We start from the raw sequence: 24747 nt of genomic DNA, 5'->3' as shown, positions 1-24747 counted from the left end.
GCTGCATACGCAGAATCGAAAACAGTGCCTGGCCTGTAATAGTGCCCAGCAAAGATCTGTTTGAAGGCAGGAAGGAAGGAAGGACAAGACGGAGAGAGGGAAGGAGGGAAAATGACAAGAAGGAAGGAAGGGATGTAATCGGTTTATTCTGCTAATGTCATATTTGTAATAATGCTTGTAACTGCACTTAAAAATTATTTTACCCTCTTAATTCATAAATCATCATGGCCTCTTGACATTGTTGGCCTCCTCCTGTTTGAAATGTTCCTGTCTTAACAAAAATTTTAGCTATTTAACACATACTCTCTGCAGCAAGTGGTTGAGTGGGATTTTCCCTGTGGCCCCAGAATTGGCATCTGGAACCCAGGGCTGAGGGCAAGGGGGCATCTAAAGAGTTGAGAACAATTGGGCTGGACAGTGGGGCTCACATTCCAGTGGGAAGCATTAAGAGAACTCCTTTTTTTCTTCTTCTCTAATCCCTAAAACGAGTATATTCTTTAGCTTGTTGTCATCCCGGGGGTATGGAGCTTGAACGATCCTGATGCCTATGGAGGTGTGTCACGAATCTGCCTTCACGCTTGCTCTCGACTAACTCATCATTGTCATCTTCTCCTCCCTGACGGTGTCTTCCCATTGACACCCCTGTTCTCGCCAGGTTGTCATACCTCCTTCCTCTAGGGCAGGAGTCAGAAGCTTTTCTTGAGGGCTGCGGCCTCTTGTCTCTCCCCTGGTCGTTGACGTGAGCCACTGGTATCGGTTCAGAGACTTGACATCTCAGCCATATTGAGCCCTCTCTCCACCTGTTGCTCCTTCTCTACCACTGGACCCTACTAACCACCAGGTGTTGCGAACTCTCACTCTTGCCTAGTATCTTTCACTTGTATTCCTGTCACACCCACGACCATCCCCCTGGTTTAGGTCGTCCCCTCTGTTCTGGGCTGTGTCTGTCTCCCTCCTCTGGCCCGTCGTACAGAACGCTGCCGAGTGCCTTTCCCAGCGACCACCCCCACCCTGTCTCTCTTCTGTTCAAACGTACGAGATGGAGCCACAGTTCTTCTGAAAGGGAGGAAGACAGGACAGGGGCGAGACCGAGAGGGTTGGAAGGAAGGAAAAGAGACCCTTCGAGCATTCCCAGGAGTATTCCAAGTGTTAGAAATGATGAGGCCTCAGTCCTTGTCTCTTGCAGTGAAATATTCCATCCAGAGACAGCAGCAAAGCCAGCAACAATGTATTGGCTACGATGAGACCTCAGTTCTTGTCTCTTGCAGTGAAATATTCCATCCAGAGACAGAGCAGCAAAGCCAGCAACAATGTATCGGCTGCAGGAAACACACTCAAGGCAGTGAAACAAAGAAGAGCCTAGAAGGAGCAGCAGGAGAGCCCAGGCCGGCTGCTTGCTCACTGGGAAGTCAGAGGACAGGGCCGTGGACACGGTTCTGCGTTAGCCCGGCCCGGTGCTGCAACCTGGGGGCCACGCTGCCAGGGCACTGAGAAGTCATTCGAGAGATTCAGACTTTTATTCTGAGATGGGAAGTCACTGGACAATTCTGAACTTAGGGTGGCATGATCTGACTTCCTTATTTCTCACAAATGTCTCCTGCCACACAGAAGAGCATAAGGGCCAGCAGACATGGGGTGAGAAGGGAGCCCGCACACCTCTTGGATCACTAACAGTGCACGTCAGAGACAGTGCTGACCGGACCAGCACTGGCGCTGGTGCTGGTGAGGCGGTCCGATTCCGGGGCATTTGCAGATGAGGGGGATGTAGGGTAGGAAAGCCAGAGGGGCGGAGGCTGGCGGCCCAGTCCGGCCGACGCAGGGACTGCAGGAGGGGGGGACTGGGCTGCTGGAAGAGCAGGTGCAAGTCTGGATGTCACGTCTGCAGTCACCCTACACATGAGACGATGTGCAGAGGGCCCGGACGAGGAGTGTTGAGTCGACAGGAAAGGTCTTGGCTGGAGACACACATTTGGGGTTCGTTAATGCATCTTGTTGGAGAATACAGAATGTGTATCACTCATTCACGCAGCACTGAGTATATGCTCCGTGCCCCGGAAACACCAGCAGAATGAACACATTCTTTCCCTGGGAAGGCAGGGGGGCCATGCTTGTGGCGTTTCTCGCCCAACTCAGACCCACTGAAGCTCTGTGCCAGGTAAGCAAGGAGTCTCGGGACACAAAACGCTGGACTTGGACCCCAGCTCCGTAGCTACTGGATGGACTTGGGTAAGTAAACGCAACGCGTTTTATATGTGCTAAATTATTTAATGCATGCACGACGTAGAATCCTATGACGTAGATGTTATTATCCCTACTTCACAGGTGAGAAAACACACTTAGAATAAGTTTCGTGTTATGACGAAGAAAGTGGGCTCTGAAATCTGGATTCGGCACGGCTAGCTGGAACATATCAACGCTGCGAACGTGTAACTGCTCTGTAAACGTGGGGCAGTTACCTGACTCCTCTGTGTCCCTGCATGTCAAGGAAATGGTGGCATCTCCCTCGCGGGGCTGCTGAGGACGGAGCAGTGACGGGCCGAGCACCCGGCACAGCACCTCGATGGAATCAGGAGTCTGTGCCAACCAATCTTATCAGCTCATTCTTTGTCACTTTTGAAAAAGAAAAAGTTCTTGAAGCCCAAGCAATAACAATGACTTACAACTTTTTATTCAATGTTCTAAGATGTGTTCTTATTGAGTCTTTAGTTGACTTTCATGCAGAGGGTAAAATAAGAGGGAGAGTAATGTTAGGTCAGGGCGCAGGTTAAGACTGGAATTTATCAGAGGCAGCATGAAAGGTCTCGTACGAGAACCACAGCTCTGCGGCCGGATTCCAGGCCAGTGCGGAGGCAGCGGGGTGGGGTCTGCACTACTGGGCATCCAATAAAGTGGTGCTTGCCCGTGAGGTGTCTGTTCTCTCTGTCCAGAGTATGGGGGTGTTAAATACCCGTGAGGTGTCTGTTCTCTCTGTCCAGAGTAAGGGGGTGTTAAATACCCGTGAGGTGTCTGTTCTCTCTGTCCAGAGTATGAGGATGTTAAATACCCTCGAGGTGTCTGTTCTCTCTGTCCAGAGTAAGGGGGTGTTAAATACCCGTGAGGTGTCTGTTCTCTCTGTCCAGAGTATGGGGGTGTTAAATACCCGTGAGGTGTCTGTTCTCTCTGTCCAGAGTATGAGGATGTTAAATACCTGTGAGGTGTCTTTTCTCTCTGTCCAGAGTAAGGGGGTGTTAAATACCCGTGAGGTGTCTGTTCTCTCTGTCCAGAGTATGAGGATGTTAAATACCCTCGAGGTGTCTGTTCTCTCTGTCCAGAGTAAGGGGTGTTAAATACCCGTGAGGTGTCTGTTCTCTCTGTCCAGAGTATGGGGGTGTTAAATACCCTCGAGGTGTCTGTTCTCTCTGTCCAGAGTAAGGGGGTGTTAAATACCCGTGAGGTGTCTGTTCTCTCTGTCCAGAGTATGAGGATGTTAAATACCTGTGAGGTGTCTTTTCTCTCTGTCCAGAGTAAGGGGGTGTTAAATACCCGTGAGGTGTCTGTTCTCTCTGTCCAGAGTATGAGGATGTTAAATACCCTCGAGGTGTCTGTTCTCTCTGTCCAGAGTAAGGGGGTGTTAAATACCTGTGAGGTGTCTGTTCTCTCTGTCCAGAGTATGGGGGTGTTAAATACCCTCGAGGTGTCTGTTCTCTCTGTCCAGAGTAAGGGGGTGTTAAATATCCGTGAGGTGTCTGTTCTCTCTGTCCAGAGTATGAGGATGTTAAATACCCGTGAGGTGTCTGTTCTCTCTGTCCAGAGTAAGGGGGTGTTAAATACCCATGAGGTGTCTGTTCTCTTTGTCCAGAGTAAGGGGGTGTTAAATACCCGTGAGGTGTCTGTTCTCTCTGTCCAGAGTAAGGGGGTGTTAAATACCCGTGAGGTGTCTGTTCTCTCTGTCCAGAGTAAGGGGGTGTTAAATACCCGTGAGGTGTCTGTTCTCTCTGTCCAGAGTAAGGGGGTGTTAAATACCCTCGAGGTGTCTGTTCTCTCTGTCCAGAGTAAGGGGGTGTTAAATACCCATGAGGTGTCTGTTCTCTCTGTCCAGAGTAAGGGGGTGTTAAATACCCATGAGGTGTCTGTTCTCTCTGTCCAGAGTAAGGGGGTATTAAATACCTGGGAGGTGTCAGTTCTCTATCCAGAGTAAGGGGATTTAAGTGCTGAGATCAAACGATAACAGTCACAACTCTTAGGACGTCAGCTGTAGTTTGTAGGCAACAGGAGACGGAATGGGACATGGGTTACAAAACCACCTAGCCGAGGAGACTCAGTATCTAATTTGTTGAGTGTATGGCTTCAGTAGAGTTATACCCTTCTGTGTTGGCAGCTGTGTCTGTCCCCATCTCGTGAGCCCTGGGTAAGCTACCAGCCCCTGCACAACAGCAGTGCCGCTCACTGAAACACTGTAACAGGAAGGAAGCCAGCTGATTGGAATTAAAGTGCTACAGGCCGTGAGTCTCCGTCCACTTGGGGAGGCCACGCAGAGCAAGGTCACCTGGCACTGCTGGTACAGTGTGAGCATCTCAGCGAAACAGTGTTAAGCCTGAAGGCTATTCACGGGGTGCAAACCCACACACAGGCCTGACCTCCTTGGGAACCTAAGTCAGAGAGAGGAATCTTCCGTTAATAGTTTTCAAATATTTCACTTGTAGGTTTTATTTCCCAGTGTACCATTTTTTAAAAGAGGCTTCTATCACTTGAGGTTTTCTATCCCATGATGAATTCACAAGTGCCATAAACATTCTGGTAGTAACAAAAACGAAAGATCGTCAAGACTGGCCTTCCACTCAAGCCTGGGCACGAACACATCCCAGAAACTTTTACTTTGAAATCTGTTTTGCATCATTTCAAATATCTAATTTACTTTTCATGCCCACCTAACAAATCTAAAATTAGAGGAACTGTATCAACACAGTGCTGGGGAAAATGTCAGTGTCCTGGATTATGATTTGGAGAATTCTTCAGAATCAGACAAGAGTATACAAATAAATCATTTAGAGAATTAGCTGTGTTCCAGGCTTCATTAGATCTAATTATCCCCCAAATATGCTCAGCAGAGTGTACTTGGGTCAGCTGGGACTGACGCACAATAGAGGAGGCAACATATAAACTCCTCCACGGGCAGGAAGAGTTCATAAAACAACGGCTGGGCATTGAGATGCACGTGATAACACCTTTTATTGCATAAGCCACCGGACGGAACAGATGGGGCAGCTCCTGGCCCGGCACTGTCCTTTGTGACCGCCCGGGGCTCGTTCCCCATTCAGGACACACACGCAGGGAGGCCGGGGGGGCGGCCTTTGTGTGCTATCACCCGCAGCCACGTGGCGACGGAAAACAGCAGGCCTACACTGACAGAGTTAAGGCTTTCAAATCACTAACGCAAAGAAGTTGATAGATACATTTTCTTTTCCACCATTCATGGTGAACTAGAATAAGTGCAGTTTGTACTTTATTGATGACGCCCGAAACCCTGCTCACCTTCAGCTCCTGAAGCTCCTGAATGGTTCCCAGCAGCGCTCACTGCGCGGGCTCCTCGCGGGGGCCCTGTGCCTGGCCCGGCGCGCCCTCCGAGGACCGTGCAGCAGGAAGGCTGCTGTAGCCTCACAGACAGTTTTCACTTTGACTTCGACTTTCTTAAATGCATCACTTTAAGAATGCATTCAGGCCCTGGCCGGTTTGGCTCAGCGGTTAGAGCGTCGGCCTGCGGTCTGGAGAGACCCGGGTTCGGTTCCCGCTAAGGGCACGTACTTCGGGTGCAGTTTGTCCCCGGCCCTGGTTGGTCGTGCGGGTGGCAGCCACTCGATGTGTCCCTTTCACATCGATGTTTCTCTCTCTCTCTCTCTTCCTCCCACTCTATCTGTACAAAAAATAGAAAAATGTCCTCGGGTGAGGATAAAAAAAAAAAAAAGAATGCATTCACCTGCACTCATGCTAAATATTTGGAAATTAACGTTACAATCGAAAGTAGAAACGTTACCGAGCCAATATGAAAATGGTTCCACGAATGCTTATTCACATGAAAATGTGGTCGTTTTTCTGTGCATTATCCAAACATACGGGAAGCTTGTAAGTCTAGCTGTAGGCAAAAAAAATTGTTGACAGAGCAAAATTGATAAATATGTTAAAATAGTAAAAGGATATTCTTCATACCTAATGGGGATTATTGGTTATATAATTTGACAAAGCCATAAAAAACAAACAAACAAACTAGTATTTCAGATGTATGGCAAATAAGGATAAACAGGCTGTGGACTACTCAGTGAGTGTCATCTACCCAGGGGCTTATTACGTAGGTCAGTCTCTATCTACCTGTGCTGAGCCAGAACAGTAAACGCACCACGGTTAAGTTCTGTTTTGCTATGAATGTTCTATATGTAGCCTATGACACATTTTAAGGGGGGAAAAAAAAAAAACTATTATGCTTGTTAATTCATTTCAAAATAATAATACCTAACTAGCTACTATAAGTCAAATCATAAAAAAACATAGCTAAAATTAGCAATATAAAATGAGTCAGGTGGAAGTCAGTTCCTTAGGACCCCAGGAGCACACTTTTAAACAAATGAGACGTGTGTTGTACTGACACAGCCTTGCAGGCACCAACATGGCTATGAAGCTGCCCTGAAAAGCTGACGTGGCCACGCTTCACCTAACAGGTCTTCTGCTCTGCGTCCACCCATCAGTCCTGGGAGTACTGAACTTGGCGCCACCCCTGAAGAGAATGCCACACAAGAACAGGCCCTGAGCGTGAGGGACCTAGAACACGTTGTGGGTGTGAGGGCTCAAAGCCCAGAGCGCACTCAGTTCGTCTTCAACACTGAACTCAGAGGACGTCCTTTGTGTTAACAGGACAGTACGAGACAGAAGGAAAAACAGGCACCGAAAGGAGAAAGACTTCGGTTCAATATTAGGAAGAGCTTTCTAAGCATCGGGACTGTGGATAAATGCGAGCAGTTATCTGAGCAGGTAACCCCTGGATGAAGGGAGCAGTAAAGGCTGGATGAGCACACCTCCGGGCGCTGTGGAGAAGACGCATACAGGCGGGGCCGGGGCTGCATCATATTCCCCTCCTGCCCTGACAACACTCCGACCTCTGAAGCCGAATGGGTTTCTTCTTCCCAGCACTAACGGCATGATTCATTTTAATAAAATGTTCTCTGTAAATTCTACGTAATTTTATATACTGTGGAACACTTACAAATCATTAAGCATTAGTACTGATTAGTAATCACAAGGAGAATTCTACAATTAAAATACGTGAAGATAGAAAATGTTCAAGACAATCAGATATGTCACTGAAAAAGACCCTTGTATAGTATTCATACCAAAGAAAACTTTGGCAAGGAATAAACCGATTCTATTTAAATTCATGATAAAAGGGAGTTTTTTAATGTATCTTCAACTGGAAGGCCACAGAGTGAAACGATATGTATAAAAGAACAGTATAAAAGAAAATGGTATAAAAAGAAAATATAGTACAAAAATAGCATAAAAGAAAAGTATAAAGATGCTTCACTCAATTGGCTGAAAAATTGAGTTATAAAGGAATAACTCAAACATCATGGGTTTTGAAATGAAGTATTCTTTAGGTGAATTAGTCCAATTTGGTATTCTTTAAATAGTATATATCTTTACTAAGTAGTTTTCTTCATGTAATAGATCAATACATTATTATAAAATAAACATTCATAGCATAAGTCTCAATATTTACTTGATTAAAAGCCTCCTATAAAGACCTTAATCTTTATAACTCATCAAACAATCATATTGGTTTTTTTTTAATCCTCACCCAAGGATATTTTTTTTGGCATTTATTTTCAGATAGAGCGAGAGGGACAGAGGAAGGAAGAGAGAGAGAAACATTGATGTAAGAGAGACACATTGACTGGTCGCCACTCACACAACCCCGACTGGGGCCGGGGACAAACTGCAACCAAGGTACGTGCCCTTCGCGGGAACCGAACCCGGGACTCTCTGGTCCGTGGGCCGACGCTCTAACCGCTGATCCAAACTGGCCAGGGCACAATCATATTCTTAATGTAAATGTAAGTCTGTAGTTTCTTTTCGGAATAACATATCTATCCCAGTATCAGTTGCTAACACTTATTTCTGGGTACAGACAGCACATATACGCATGCGTCTTGCACACATCCATACACATCCATGCCTCTGCGATCTCTGGCCTGGACACTGTGGTGGTAAGAGCCACTGAGGTCACACAGACCTAGTTGTGCAGTTACCAGTGTGACCTCATTAAGACAATCTTCCTAAGCCTCCGTCTCTTTCTCTGTAATGGGAACTAGCATTTGTTGTGAAGATTAAGAGATTAAACACTCGCTGAGTAGTTGGCCCCAGTCTTTATCACCCATTTCTCTCAAATCAAAACATTACTTTCAGTATCAAACGTATTAATGCATATAAAAGTATTTTGTAAATGAAAACAAATGTTGCAACTGTAAACTATGACCTCACTTAATGTGCAGTTGATGGCCCCCATCGAATTACATGATGGTCAGCAGTGTGTGTTTGTCAATGGGGTTCGTTTTTACCTTGAGTAACCCATGCAGGTGCCTGTATCACCACAGAGAAACAAATTCCTACGGAACAAGCTAACAGCTTAAAACAAAAGCTCAAATTTGAAACTGGAGAAAACAATCACTGGCAACAATTATCCTCTACGTCATTCTGAAATAGCCCCGAGCTTTGAAGGCATTACAGAACCAGGATTAGGGACAGGACGGGCCCAGGACACAGCAGGGCCACAGAGGCTACGGGTCTGGGGAACAGAAGGAAAGGACACATTTTCCCTGGACACTTCACCAGCCTATTTTCTGGCCTAAACAATCTGGATCATGTTCTCAGTAATTCATATCACCTGAGTTATATTCCGAGTTCAAACACACACCCTAGAGTGGCGGTGAAGTGTGTCTCAACTAGAGTTTCTCATTTAAGAATATTTCAGCATTCAAGGGTAAAGCATTGTTGACTACAAAACATTCAAAAATTAGAAAAAAGTAAGTCAGTATTATTTGATGTAGTTTTGATTTTTGTTTTTAAAGATACATCAGGGTCCCCTATCCCTTCACTCTGCCCGAGTTCAAAGGCTGGGCTGCGTATCTGCAGAAAGGTGATCTGGCGGCCTGGCCCAGCAGACTGTGAGCTCTGCAGTCTGCAGAGGAGGGGCATTTGTCATCATTAGCTGAGCTGTGACAGCTGGCACCCAGGGTGTCCCTGGATCAAGGAGTGGCAGAGACTCTTGGGTCAGGCTGCCATTAAGCATAGTAGGTTTCTTGAGGACCAAGTACATTTGATGGAAAAACGTGGGGTGTGACGACAGCAGTGAGCACACTTGAATTCTCCGTAACGGCGGGTAACGCAAGGAGAGCGCACAATTAGCAGGTCGCCTCTGGACAAGATGCCAGAGGACAACATGAATAAACATCCCCGACCTGCACTTGGGGGGAAGCGCTGCTCCCGCACCTCCAGCAGCTTTTCCAGCCTGGGTTGGGGGATCGACTGATTAAGTACATTAAAGCAAACAGACTGAAGATGGAGAGAATAGTTCTCAGATATATTTTAAATTTGGCTGTAAACAATATACCAGGAATGAGCACACCCAATATAATAATATCCATCCTTTTGATAACATAAACATAAAACTTAAATCACAGAAATGCAATATTCCAACTCTTTGAGGTATATAATTGATCATAAGTATTTTAAAATATTACATGTCAAAAATTTAAAATCATAATCTTTTAACTACGTGAGTGGTACTGATTGTAGGTCTGAGACTGTTGTGGTTAACATATGCAAAAAAGAAATTTTAAAACTTTAACATTTTATAAATATATTTGTCTTGTTAATTCAAAATGATCTAAAGCAAAATAAAAAGAGTTTAAATTAAGAAATAGGTTGATCAAATCTTTAAAAAATAAGAATCTACAATCCCCTTACCCATCATCAATGCTTGGAAACATAATCAATAACACTAGGTTTTATATTATTATGTAAACTCGTTTTCCACAAATAAAACTAATTTTTGTGTTAATGTAAAATCTATGCAAATGCATGCGGTCATTTATCAGGAGAGCTGACAAGCATTCCATATTGGAGGGGGAATGCAGCTACCCCAAGAATAGAGGCAATTAATTATTTCTGTATTTTTTCTTCTTCTGTCTTGAGGCACAAAAGTTATCCATCCAGTTAAAACAGCAAATGAAATAAAGAGATTTTTTTTTATTTAAACACATATGGCTTTTGCCTGCAATGCTGATCACCACAAGGCCTGCAGACGCCCGTGGCTAAACCGTGCCCTGGCAGATGCACACAGGGGACCGTGCTAATGCGGCGTGGAGAGCAAAGCAAATGAACTGAGTTTGCTCGAGAAGAAACAAAAACAAAAACAGAAACACCAAAGCTCCCCAAAACCCACTTTTCCACCCTAGTGAGTTACACAGTTTACTTATAAAATGCAGGTTTAGGTTGCAAAAAATGTAACCTTGGTGAGTTGTAAAAAAGTAAACACGTTTAAATCAGTGAAGGTGTTTTTATATATACGCAGGCACCTTATGAGTGTGATGATGGAGCGATGTATTTTTGTTTACATGGACAGAATACCTAGCAATTTTAAAATTTCTCAATTTCACAATTAAAAGTTCACGACATTCAAAACTGTCATAGTATATATGACTGGATAAATACCGTCGAAATTTCTAGTTATTATTTTAAAATCCATTTAGCTGCACTCTCTTAAAGTAGTATTGAAAACTATAGGGCTGTTATGAAACAATCTTGCAGGTGGGATATTACATCCTGGTGGTGACAAGAATCCTATATTTAGTAGCTGTTTCCTTTTAACAGGTTAACATAAAAAATGTATAGAGGCCAATTCAATCTTTTACTGTCTGTAACACTGGAGTTGTGTGTGCGTGTGTACATACAGTCTGCATGCACAGGCTATTTTGCAAACCATAAAAAGAGTATACTTCCTGAAAATGCTTTAAGATTATTAAGAAAGCAATAATTTCTTTCTTAATAGGCCCGTAAGCATGCATAGCATTAAAATTTCTATTGTAATTGCCAAATAAAGATACAATACCGAAAGCATTTAAATAATTGTATATCTTGGGGGAAGAAACGGAGACTTGTGCCATTCCAAGTTGTAAAAAGGCAAAATACTTAAAAGAGCATCATTACCAATAAAAATGTATACACTCCTACAATTTAAGAATTCTTTGGAGTATTTATAACCATCTAAATTTAAATGACATTGTATATTTATACAAAATTATGATTGGAAACATATGTTCCAAGAATGTATATAGATTAATTAATATTAGCTTTAATAAACTCCTTTCCCAACTCTCAAGGAAAACAGTAATTTACTGAAAATGAAGGTAAAACATTAACTTAAATGTTGAGAAGAGATCTGTTTCCCAGTGACATAGAGCTGGTATCACTACCAGTAGTCTCAAACGGGGCTGACCCCCACGAAAGCCCGGTCCCCAACAGATATCCCCGCACGCACACTGCACGCGATATTCGCGGGGCTGATGCACGCAGCCATGTGAGCGTGACGGGTGTTGGCGGGTCCTTTGAAAAATGAATCTTTTACCAAGTAAGTATTAATGTCCCATATATTAAAGTTAAACAACTCACATGTAAAACAAAAATTATACCCCCATTGCTTGTGTGGCTGAATGCCTTCATGCCCTGCCCCACGCCAGCGCCGCCCTCCACTGGAATCGCTCTTGCATTAGAAGCAGGACAAAGCATACGTTCTAGGGAACAAATAAGGGGGTTTACAGTCTGAAGACGTTTTGATAAGAAACTAAAACACTCAGACATTTATAAACGAATCATAAAACTTGCACATTAAATGATAAAATAGGGGTGTGAAGAAAGCTCTCTGTGGTGACAGAGATGTTGTGTGTGTCTGCCGGACTAATGTTAAGGACTGTGTATATTTGTCAGCATTCATAAAATGGAAAAAGCCATAGTAAAAATGGTGCTGTATGCAAATTACACATGAATACACCTGATTTAAGGTAATAAAAAAGATTTGACATAAACACTGTCTTCCAGACTCTATCCCTTGTATGCTTTGACTAGATCTAAATGTTTAGATAAAAGGATTAAACATGTGTAGATTTAAAAGTATTAACTACTTTTTAGAATTTCCGACTTGATATTTTTGACAAATCATTATATGGAAAACTGTTTTTAAGAAATAGTACACATTACTATAATAAAATATTATTAGAATACTGAAAATAATCATAAGTGGAAAGGAAATATTATTTAGGTGACTTAGATAATGTAATCTCTACATCTACATTTAAGCTATAAAGGAAATACCTATTTATAAACTAATTTCCTTTTTCCTATAAATCACTTATTTTATTGTATATACTATACATAATAAAAGGTAACAGTTTTTTTTCAAGTAATTATCCTTTTAAATTAATACTCTAGTTACTGATCCTTCAAAAAGCAAATCCCAGTTTAGAGGAATTGCTTTGTTCAATTAAAAAATAATCTGCAAAACTATAAATTAGAAGTAGCGAAGGTTACTTTAGACATGCAATCACTGGAAGTTAGTATTTACACACCACACTTCAGTGTCAAGGTCATGCTGAACATTTTCAGTGGTTCCTCACATACAGCCCAGGACAGTGATGAGCGCGATGTAGTCCTGGATGACCCAGTACAGATGTGCAGATTAACAGACCCTAATCACATCTGCTTCTATTGTTTTCTCTATGTGCAGTAACACTCCAGTGTATTAAGAGTGCCAAGCATGTGGTCATATATGCAAATGTCTGTAAATCCACATTAGTTGTAGGTTGTGGAATGCATAGTTTTCATGTAGAAAAGAATCAATCACATGAGCCCATATATCCTGCTAGACTATGTCTAGAATATCCAAGTTAAAATTATAAGCTGAAATCCAGCAATATGTTTAATTTGAGGGTTTGTAAAGATAACAGTGAATTTCTAAAAGATTTATGAGGAACTGGAATACTGGAATCAACGCGTGCTCCATAATCATCAATGAATGACTAGCCCTAATATCCTCAAATGTTTGGAAAGGATTACATCACATTTATTTTTAGCAATAAAAAACATTATCATTGATAATCCCCTCCCCCCCAAGTTTTTCAGTTTACAGATGCAACTTAAAATATCCTGTACCTCTGTGTACACATTCAAATGAAGTTAGGAAACTGAGACAATTATCTAAATAACCCAGGCTTAAATTTCTTTTTCTACCAAAAGAAACGATCTGGACATTTATCCAGCATCATCTCAAATCTGCAAATCTAAGGGTGGTGATAATTCTTGTAAAGTAAGTACACTTCCAACTTCCGGTCTTGACCTCAAAGTTCTTTTCTTTTCAACGTTTATTAGCACCAAGAACAAGCTCACCAAGCAACACTGGAGGGAAAATTAGAGTCCTCCCAACTACAGATCGGACCATGTGACTGTGCACTGTCAGCATGAGCAAAGCTGAGGCAACAGCCGCTGGTCCAGGTACAGCATTAAGGAAGTACGTTCTAAAAGTTAACCACGATTATCAGGCTGCTCTGGTTGAAGAAATAAAATAGGGTCTACGGTGTACAGAGACCTCAATTCTGTGCTTTGCTTTGTGATAAACCTGATATTAAAATGTGAAGTAATCGTTTTAAGGAGTCACTGAAACGCTGAAGCTCTCAGGTTACTCTGCTTCATGTTATTATACAAGGAGCCACAACAGGAAGAAACGTGCAGATGCCGTCAAATTAGATTACCCGAGAAACTCCCTCCATTTTACCTTATTTAATGTGACACATAAAGAAAACCCCACACAAATATCTGTCTTTAATTTCTCCAGTGTAAAAAAAGAGAAATATATTGTGTCTGGCAGAATGGAACAGATGAAGTAGCCTGGGTGCATTTAAAAAAGAAGAGGGACAGGAATCAGATGCTCACAATGAGCCTTCAAAGCCACTCCAGCAGCAGGGATAAATAATTCAATAAACTCAACTTCATATTCTTTTTATCTCCCCAGTGTAATAAGCACATATTAAAAAAAATAAAACTTTAAATTCATGGGTACTTGGGAACAGAATAGCAGATAATGAAAAAACACAAAACAATATCTTTGTGAGCATTTAACATGTGTGTGCATATCCTCTAACTAACAGATACATTTTTCCAGATGAAAGGTCACAATTGTTTAAATTTATGAACATATAATTCAAATTTAAAGTTTTTTTTTTTTAAAAAACAGAAACCTTGCATTCAGACATTTCTCAACATAATAGACTTATTCTTTAATCTGGTGAGTTGACTATTTGTGCATTACTTTGTTTATCCCATAATATAAGCAGGTTTCCAGAATGGGGATAAATTGCCCAGGAAATAGCACTTCAGGAAATATATTTTGCCATTGGTATTTTGAATGCTTTGAAGTGTTGAAAATCACAGTATTTGATTGTTTTATATTCATTAATAGTACTAAAATTTATGATAATGGTGAGCTTGTGACTTCTTTGGATTTTCCTCCTAAGTGGCATCTTTTAAATCAAGGCTGCTTAGTAAACTAAGTAAATGAAATGAAAAACTCAAATTGATTAGTCTTTAAAATTTCAAATACCAATCAAATGTAAGCATCTCAAACTGTCATTAAATCATGAGATTCTTGGGTTCCCCCCTTCAGTTAGGTCAGTTTTCTTCAGTTATCATTCTATTATTAGCTCATGCCAAGTATGTCTGCACAGCATACCAATGAAACAATTATCATTCATACTCTACGAAATGGACACACACAAGCTTTCATTCTTGCCCTAAGATCATATTCATAGTCAAAAATAGCATAGACTGGTGTCATTCGAATTGTTTTATAAAGTTTGCACATAAGTAAATTGATTTTTAACTATTTCCACGTATTACATAATCATTTTAAATAACTAGTTCAATAGGTCAAATGGTATTTCAAAAACAGTTTTACTATACAATAGCTGTTACTCCCACAAAACTATCCCCAAAGTCTTTGATTTAAAAAGGCTAAATTACAACAAAAATATACTATGTTTTGAGTTCCTCGCCATAGGTTATTTCCACGAAGGATTTCGGGATATGAAACACACTCCTCGGTGTGCTTGTCCCTGCACCAGCTGAGAGGTGCCTGGGACCTTCGCGAAGCTGCAGCTGCAGGGAGCAATTCATTTCACGTGCGCAGTGTAACAGAAAATCACTGTGTCGCAGCAACAAGCGCCGGCGTATTATCCCAGGGCGCCGGCTCACCCAGCGGTAGCGGCGGGTGGGTGAGCCCTGTGTTATGTAAATCACTGTCAGCCCTGGGGAAGGTGGGTGCTGAAGGGAGCCGCTCAGGGAACACTCGTGGTGTCCTTGAGACGGAATGACTTCACTTGCCGGGAATACTGGAGGACTAACGAGTTTCTCGGTCCTTTTCTCACCATCCATTTTTCTTCTTCAAAGTGCAAATCATTAGTGAAAAGGCCCCGGTTACACCAATTAGTTTGCACAAAGTGCTTCGGTGTTTAGCTTCGCTTTAACCCAATTAAGCCGCACTGTGAGCCCCAAGATGCGCCACCTGCGCGCCTGGCTCCAGCGAGGCCCGCCCGGCGCCCTCGCGCCCTCCGCGTAGACGCGCCCGGACGGCAGAGCCGCGGTCCCCAACGGCCGCGGGGCCGCCCCGTGCCCGGTGCTTCACGTCCTCGACCACCGGGGCATTTGCAGGTGCCCGGGAAATGGAGGGGCGAGCTCCAGCCCGGGCATCTCCAGCCTGATTCCGAGGGGAGTGCGCGGGGCGCAGGGCCGCCGGTCAGCGACCAGAAGACCAGAAAGCGCGGCTTGGCTTGGACCACACGTGGGCCCCCGGGGCCGAGAGCCGCGTGGGCAGAGACCGTGGCCTTCAGAGGACCTAGAGGAACCCCGCACAGCAAGTAAGGCTTTAAAACAACGTCTCACAGAAATAAAGCGTAGGGCGCAGGGCGCAGAGAGGAGGGAAGGCTGGCCCGGGAGTGCGGAGCAGCGGGAGAGGTCGGCCGGCGGGAAGTACCGGGGACCTGCGCGGGGTGGAGGACAAGAGGTGGCTTCTCTCCAGAGACGACGACACCTTCACTTCTGTGGCCGCGGGTTCACCGCTGGACTCGCTTCCTCGCCCAACCGCCCAAAGGCAGAACCTTCACCGCCAAGCCGGCGAAGCAGGGAGGGGCGCTGGGGTGTCCAGCCCCGCTCCTAAGGGAGTGGAGGGCTCTAGGGGGACAGCAGATGCGGTAAGCCCCACATCGAATGCACTGTTTTAAGCTAAATCAGAACCTATCACTCTTGGATAACGAGAAAGTAAATAATAGGTGGCTGTGTGATGCTCTACTGTGCGACACTCCCCCAATCAAACCCCAATCAAAAGCTTGAGTACAAATCGGGGGCCCTGAACAAGATCTTGTTATCAGGGGTTATGAAAGAAAAGTGTCCAAAACTGTTACCAGGAGTTGGAGGATTTTGCTAGAAATATTCTTAATTTGAAAGAGACAGCATCTGAATTAAAGGCAGGCTATTAAAACTCTGCCTAGGTTTTAGAACCACTGCATAAACCTAAGTAGTCTTCCTTTCCTGTACCTTAAGGACACAACTGGTACCACCAAGCAGTTCTAGATAAACCCATTTCCCCTCCTGTTTCAAGGTTCGGAATTTACAAACGTTGATTTCTTTCTAATTTCTTTCCAAATGATCATTTAAAAACCCCGGATGACTGCAAATTCATTTTCTTTTAAAATCTTAACCATTTTCCCTTAATCAAATCACATAGAATCATATAAAATCAGAAGCCTACTGTCAGGTCACCACTAAGGACACTTCAGAGAGGAGCTATATCCTTAATTATGCATCTGTAAAAATTAGCCAGAAAAACCCAAACCTGGCCAATTTTCAGGACAATTATCTGCCAGTAGGTCTCATTTCAATGATCTTTCTTGAATTTCACATATTGAAATACAGCTCACTAAGAACACACGTTAAAATACTCTCTCCATCACAAAGACAATTGATTTTTTCAAACATTTCAACTAGTGTATACAAAACTTAGTGTCCACTTGTAATGTTGGGGAAGCATACTGAAGTACAAAGAGGGCTGAGGATTGGGGGAGGGGTGTGTTAAACATTTCTCAAAACATCCTGACCTAAACTGAGGTAGACAACATCTAACACACTTAGCAGTAATTTCCAGACCCCTTTCAATAACTGCAAATGAGGAACAAACAGAAGTAACACACCCCATAATATTATTTCTAAAACTCATTCTACAGACAGAAACACCCAGAGAGCCAACTTGCACACACAGGAAAGAGCGAACTTTCAACCTGCATGTTAAAGGCCCTCGAAGATGAACAGACATTAACGAGAGTCTAAATGTATTTTAGTGACTTCTGTTTTAGAAAACCCATCTAGTTCGCTAACTGATGGATGACCATTCATACACCTGTATTTGCATTTCAGGGATAAAAAGACAAGCAGGGTTTTCAGCGCCTAGAGAACCACGCTGCCAAGTCTCTTCGAAACGTCAATATGCTTCAAGTGCTACCAAAGCTGAGAGATGCCTCTCGATTTCCAAAGAGTCTAGGTGGCCTGGGTGGGTTTCTGCCCGCAGCAGCCTCCTACCTTCCGTTCCTGTGCCTACATCCAAGAGAGGGATTAATTAGCCCGGCTGGAGCCGAAGGAGGCAGTGGTGACGAGCCCAGTGGCGATTGGCCGCCAGCCTGCCTGGCCCTGCCTTTATAATTTCCACACGAGTGCGTCTGGGCTCTGAGACAAACCCTCAGCAGCTTCTTCTGACATATACACACGCACACTTACCCCCGACGCACACTCCGCACACTTCTCCTCCGCCCGACCACCGTCCTGCACACACAATGACCCTCGGAAGGCGTAAATAAACACGGGAAGGGCTGATTATTTTGACTCTGGAAGAGCTTCGCTGGGGATCAGCGCAACTTTGTTTTTGTGACCGGGAAGGTGATCTCTCCCTCGTTTCTCGCCCGCCAGGATTCTTTAAAAGAGGAAGAGAGCAGGAAGGGGGGAGGCAGTGTTTCCCTTTAAGAGCGGCTGGGCGCCTCACACGAGGAGGGGACCGCGCCAGAGCCCCGCGGCGGCGCGCGGCACCGGTTCGAGCCGCTCGGAGCGCGCCGGGCCGTTTCTGCACGAAGTTGGCTCCAGCTCCAGCAGCCGCATTGGATCCCACAGCCTACTGCGAGACTCCGGTGTACAATCCGGATCTCTGCCCCAACATGATCGCGGCCCAGGCCAAGCTGGTGTACCATCTGAACAAGTACTACAACGAAAAATGCCAAGCCAGGAAAGCGGCCATCGCCAAGACGATCCGGGAAGTCTGCAAAGTCGTGTCCGACGTGCTGAAGGAAGTGGAGGTGCAGGAGCCCCGCTTCATCAGCTCCCTCAACGAGATGGACAACCGCTACGAGGGCCTGGAGGTCATCTCCCCCACGGAGTTCGAGGTGGTGCTTTACCTTAACCAAATGGGGGTGTTCAACTTCGTGGACGACGGCTCGCTGCCCGGCTGCGCGGTGCTGAAGTTGAGCGACGGCCGCAAAAGGAGCATGTCCCTCTGGGTGGAATTCATCACCGCCTCCGGCTACCTCTCGGCGCGCAAAATCCGCTCCCGCTTCCAGACGCTGGTGGCTCAGGCGGTGGACAAATGCAGCTACAGGGACGTGGTGAAGATGGTGGCGGACACCAGCGAAGTGAAACTGAGAATCCGAGATCGGTACGTGGTGCAGATCACCCCTGCGTTTAAATGCACCGGGATCTGGCCGCGGAGTGCTGCCCACTGGCCACTTCCCCACATCCCCTGGCCTGGCCCCAACCGGGTGGCGGAGGTCAAAGCGGAAGGGTTCAATCTCTTGTCCAAGGAGTGCCACTCCCTGGCCGGCAAGCAGAGCTCGGCCGAGAGCGACGCCTGGGTGCTGCAGTTCGCCGAGGCGGAGAACAGACTGCAGATGGGGGGCTGCAGGAAGAAATGCCTCTCCATCCTCAAAACCTTGCGGGACCGCCACCTGGAACTGCCCGGCCAGCCCCTGAACAATTACCACATGAAGACTCTGGTTTCCTACGAGTGTGAAAAGCATCCCCGGGAGTCGGACTGGGACGAGTCTTGCCTGGGTGACCGGCTCAACGGAATTTTGCTGCAACTCATCTCGTGCCTGCAGTGCCGGAGGTGCCCTCACTACTTCCTACCCAACCTCGACCTGTTTCAAGGCAAACCTCACTCAGCGCTGGAGAACGCTGCCAAGCAGACCTGGCGGCTGGCGAGGGAGATCCTGACCAACCCGAAAAGTTTGGAAAAACTTTAGAGAACGGTTTAGTCAACGGCCGAAACGTGACGACTCTTCTCAAAGTCCTAATTACGTGTACATTCCTGTTGCAGTCCTGAGACGCCACTTGACAGTGCAAACTATCTCTTCCTTGAAAAGGAGTAAAGCAAGATTTAGGCATCACCTCACCCACCCCTCCAAGGGGAGAAAACAAGTGGGGGAGCAGAGGAAGGAAAACCCCAACTCACAAGTATTAGAGATTTCTTTACAAAGGATCTCATATCTCCCTTGAAGCGTACACAGTGACCCCCAGAAAACAACTGGCTGTAACGCAAGACCACAGGGAACACTGCCTAACTGTAGGGATTACAGGATCCTGGTGATCTGGGCACATCTGTCTGTGAGGAGCACCATTGGATATGCCACCCGAAGGAAAGTGTAATGTATATTTTGATTTGTAACAAATATTGTGATCTCACATTGTCTTTGAAGTGTGGATGTTTGTGTTTTGTGATTTGGTGAACAGAAGTTAAATGGCCATTTTGGATACTTCCAGACATTTTCCACGAACAAAGATACCATTTAAAGGTAGATTTCCTCCTGGTACTTTATCTGTCTTTGAAAGTGTCTGAACTTTAAAAAGTTTACATTTTGTTTCAAATATATTGCTTGTTCTATTTCTAACATTCCATAAGTATACTTGAAATGTTATTTAAATATATTCAAAGAAATTTGAATTCAGCGTATATAATAACGCTTGAATATCTGAATTATATATTTGAAAAATGCACTTGAAATACACTGGATAATTACTTTTGTGATTTAGATTTTAATTTCTGTTGCTGGTTTTATTTAATTAGGAGCTAATAAAGAGATAAAATGAAGGTTGTCTCACTTTAAATTGCTTTTCTACGAAAAGATGTATGCTCATTTTGCAAACTGAACTCACTTGAATATTTTAAACATTTTGGAATTATGTTAATGAAGTCATTAAAAATAAAACCTTACAATGTTTTTGTAGAGCTACAAAAAACAATGATCTACTCTCACTTTCTAACTTACTTATAAGTATTTCTTTCTATAACACACAATTGAAATCTACCCATGAAAGCTTGCTCTTATGGGCTAGTATTTCTGTAGCATTTTGGATGATATAAGGAAAAAAAATGTCATGACAGTAAAGACTGCTGAGTTAAAAATAAGACTAACTCAGAGAAAATGAACTTATCAAATACATAATGAAAATTTTATAATTTGTAAATGAAAGCAAACTGTGCTAATAAAATGAAGATGATTTCTGACCAGTTAATGTCAGACCTTATTTTATGCAGTGTTCAAATAGCTGAATAAATTAATCAGAAATCCAACATTCCTTTTTACTTCACAGGTCTAGCTAATGATAAAAACATAAAGACAAATTTTAAATTATTCAAAGTCAAATACATTATATTTACACTAATTTGTAAAATTCAGTTCTTTCCTAGAAGTGAACAAGTCCTGGAACAATCCTTCAGAGTGTTTTCATAGTCAACAAGTGCTGAGCAGGGCTAATCACCTATGGCCTTCAGGTGGTTAGTTCATTCAGGTGGGGGCAAATTTTAGAATTTCAATTCCTTTTCTACCAAGGGCATTTTATAATGCTTTATTTCTATATAAAAAGTAAATATAAAGAATAAGGTTCTGGGTCTACAGGATCATTTGTCTTTGACTCTTTTAGAATAAATGCCTCTGAAAACTACTTTAAAGGAAGATCTTTGTAAAACAATTCTTAAATATCTAGAATGACACTCTGTTCTTGAATCCTTAACCTCAGGAGAAAAGTTTCACAAATCAAACGGTAACATAAAAGTTAAAATAACAATAAAATTGATTTCAGAAGAAAGTGCAGAGGTGCCCTAATACTCAGGTTTTAAAATCCACACAAGATATAATAAACAAATGCATATTTATACATTTCAAATCCTCCAAATACGTATTTTTCAGGCATTACACCCACAGAAGAACACAAACTTTAAACATCTGAGTGCTAGGATATATACATTTTGAGTAAAAACTTCTCGGAGAATCAGTTTCTCTTTCTTTTAAATTCACAAGGAAAACCCACTCTTATTTCAGGAGATAAAAAATGGATGTAATGGAGATTAATTTATACCTACATAGTATGCCCCTCCCTGCAGTTTCCTCATAACCTTTCGATCAATAATAATTCACACCGCAATCTACACTTTTGGAAATTAAAAGTGATCTCAATAAGACATTTCATAAGACCCTTCGTAGCCTTCTCAGCCTGAGATTCCAGACTCTAGGGACTTGGGAGCAATTGGCTGAAGTACTATTCTGCCCGAATGCACACAAAGGCACTCAGAGACTGTAAAAATGTGCCTGCTCTGGTAATACAGGATTTAAAATCGTTAATATAGTCTTCAATCCCATACAATAAAGCGTGTGTTGTTTCATTCATTTTATTTTCTATGAGAAAGATGGAAATCAGCTCCCCTCCCCCACTGTCATTTAAAACCCAGCAGAATTGAAAACCACTTCCTGCCACAAAGCCACCAGGACTGTAGCAGAATCACTGTAACTCACTTTCGCGTCGATCTTTTTGAAGGCAGGGTCGTCCTCATCTACCTCGAAGTAGATTTCGGTCGTGGTGATGGAGAGGGTCCCTTTGGCCACCACCACGGGAGCGATGAGCTGGGCAGGCGTGCTGAGCACCACGGGGCCTGAAAGAAAGGGCGGCAGAATCAGGCCAAGTCCGTGACCCTCTCTGGCTCCCTTCCGGAAGGGGACCGCGGGTTTCTACTTTTAAAGATGCACTGAAAAAACGGTGCCTATGTTGTGCAAGTCAGCTCCTTTCATGTGAGATGAGGTCTGCTTAGCGTTCACACATTACTTAGGACGAAGCTAGAGGTACACAGAGCTATGAAAACCCAAGGGGCCAGAGACTCGAGTAAGCGACTCTCAGGCAAGCCAGGCAGCAGCCGCCCCGGGAGTCCTGGTGGCGGCGAGGCGCTGGGCTGACTTCGCGCAGAGCGGACAACGGGCCGCTGCTGCGCGGAGCGCCGGGCTGAGACCCGGGCCGGCCAGCACCGCCCGCGGGGCCAGACCTCCGTCAGGGCGGGCAGCGGGGCAGCGCGTTCCCCGGGTGGCGCAGGGTGCGAGGCGGCCCGTGGTAACACAACCCTCGGTGCTAACGGGTCTGCGTCCTGCGAGGAGACTAACACCGGTGCCCCGAGCGCCACGCACACTGACACGCGCACCCGCGGACACGAAATGCCTTTCTTATGTTCTTGTGTGGAGGGAAAAAGGAACTCGCAGCAGGGATTTTTCGAACCGAGACTCGGTTAAAAAGTGATGAAGTTGCAGGACATTTGAACGGAACGGATCTCAGGAAAGCGTCCGAAAAGTTCCAACCCGTAACTTCTGAAACTAGAACTGAGGTTTCCTACGTGTGCCTGCCTGCCCGGGCCACTGCAGGCCCTGGGACTGGGGGGCAGTGCCGGCTCACGTGCGGGGGCTACCCCGGGGCCGGCTGGGCCGCGCCCAGGCCCAGGGGAGGCCTTCTCCGAGCCCCGACTGCAGCGGGGAGTCGGGAACAGGGGCGCAGGCTTCCCGGGCACTTCCCAGCCACGTGCGTGCTCAGGAACCGAGCCACAGCCTCAGCGGCTCCCTGCTCGCAGGGCCAGGGCCACGGCCACGGAGCAGGCCCCGGCGGGGCGGTGCCGCGTTCCCAGGGACCAGCGCACAGCGCGGGGGCACCCAGAGGCCCGGGCGGCTCCCGTCGCCCCGAGGGGTGGAGGGAAGCACGCGGGGTCCTCGGCCAAGCCCGACCGTGACCGCCTCCGCTGGCTGCTCTGCTCCCTCCCCGGGGCCGCACGCCCAGCCGGTCTGCCGGCAGCTTCCGCCGAGGAGCCCGCGGAGCCGGGTCCGGCGCGCCTCCGCCAGCTTTTCTTTCCAAAGGGCAAGGCGGTCGATCTGAAGCGCCACTTTAAAGGCTCATCAATCTTAATCTAGGTTGCTCAAGTAATTATGCCCGAATCTCTTGTACGATTACAAGTGGATTTGGGTTTCTATTCCCCAGGCCCTCCTTTGTGTTTATTGGAGGGTCTGTGCGCGCGCTCGGCGCCCCTGCCTCCGCCACTCCAGTCCCCAAAGCCGCTCCCTTAACCCTTCCAGCGCCAGGGCGCGCCAGGCCGCTCTCCCGCCGCCCTCGCGGAAACCCAGGTTCGCCCTGCTTCGGACGCGGCTGCAAAGACGGGGACGTGACTCACACTGGAAACAAAGTATCTTCTTAGGAATCTTAGGATCTGGCTAAATAAAACCCTAGGAAAGGCCTCTCTGGAACACAGAAGGCCAGTGATTTCCGCTGCAACAGAGGTTTCTGGCATTTGGAGGCCAGGAGTGGTCAAAAACAACAACAAAAAATGGCGAACTGCTTCTTTTTCTTAAAAAGTAATTCAACACAGCCTAACAGTTAAGTTGGAGAAATGGAAAAGAATCGCGACACATTAGGAAAACCGTGCCCCCTTATTTACTGAAATATATTATGAATTTCAAATACAGTTTCGTGAAATTTTAACGGGGAACACATTTTCTCGACTCGTTTCTCTGTGTTTCTGAAAGAACACTGCACTTCCCTTTTATTTCGCTCCAGTCTACTGAACTGGTATTTTCTGGGGGTTTATACAAGGGCTTCAAACTGATCCTTCTTTCAGAAAGACACATCGTAAACCACTCGGCTTCAATAGAGTGTCATTTTTACCCTTGTCCTTTGGAAACCTTCAGTTACAACTTCCAGTTCCACAGCGTGTTTGGGGAGCACCGCGGCTCTGCTGCAGCCTCAGGAAGCAGACCAGCCACACAGAGAACGCAGAGTTAATCCACTGCAGCCACAGAAAGAGGGGATTATGCTTTAATCCCTTTTGGGAGGGCCTCACGATGTTAGGGATCTGATATTAAAATGTTTACATAAGGCACAATCACAGACCAGCAGACCTTCCATCTGGAAGATGTGGTTATTTGAAAGCCTCCATCCCTTTCCAAAAAAAAAAAAAAAAATGTTTGCAAGGGCAGCATGTCTGGATGCTAGGGCAATGGCAAGCCAGCAGGTTCTGTTCTAGGGGATAACGTGGTAAAAACATAACCTGTAACTTTGCTTCGCGCAGCGAGTTGGGAACCTGAACACAGATACATTCATTTCAGTCCTACAGCAATAAAGGGATGAGCTATAATGCCATCAGCACCCACATAGGAACAGTGATGGATGGGGGAGCATGGTTAAACAAGTGGATGGGACCACACCTCCTCCCCTTACTGAGGTCTACAATAGCTGAAAAATGCTCCATCTAAAGTGCAATTAAAAAAAAAAGTCATTTATGTT

General features: G+C 45.0%; 2 protein-coding genes across 4 annotated transcripts in view; one reads left to right on the top strand and one right to left on the bottom strand.

Moving 5' to 3' along the window:
• Positions 1 to 24747, bottom strand: part of NBEA (neurobeachin) — a 763707-nt gene that overhangs the window by 198633 nt on the left and 540327 nt on the right. For 2 of the 3 annotated variants that reach the window (XM_036249654.1, XM_036249655.1), the window contains exon 41: positions 21954 to 22090. In XM_036249654.1, coding sequence (XP_036105547.1) covers positions 21954 to 22090 — 137 coding nt within the window. Of the gene's footprint in view, positions 1 to 17700; positions 17718 to 21953; positions 22091 to 24747 lie in introns of those variants that run through there. The other variant, XM_036249653.1, reaches the window with a different exon arrangement.
• On the top strand, positions 17837 to 20268 carry MAB21L1 (mab-21 like 1). Its single transcript, XM_036249656.1, has one exon. The coding sequence runs from the start codon at positions 18327 to 18329 to the stop codon at positions 19404 to 19406; it is 1080 nt and encodes a 359-aa protein (XP_036105549.1). The 5' UTR covers positions 17837 to 18326; the 3' UTR covers positions 19407 to 20268.

The sequence above is a fragment of the Molossus molossus genome, unplaced genomic scaffold, assembly GCF_014108415.1.
Source record: "Molossus molossus isolate mMolMol1 unplaced genomic scaffold, mMolMol1.p scaffold_m16_p_9, whole genome shotgun sequence".
In the NCBI taxonomy this organism is placed as follows: domain Eukaryota; kingdom Metazoa; phylum Chordata; class Mammalia; order Chiroptera; family Molossidae; genus Molossus; species Molossus molossus.
Note: the sequence above shows the minus strand (reverse complement) of the source record. Positions and strands in the feature narration are given on the sequence as shown.

Bases quoted from the DNA above. Each gene is read 5' to 3' on its own strand.
- MAB21L1 (XM_036249656.1), top strand. From the start codon at position 18,327: ATGATCGCGGCCCAGGCCAAGCTGGTGTACCATCTGAACAAGTACTAC.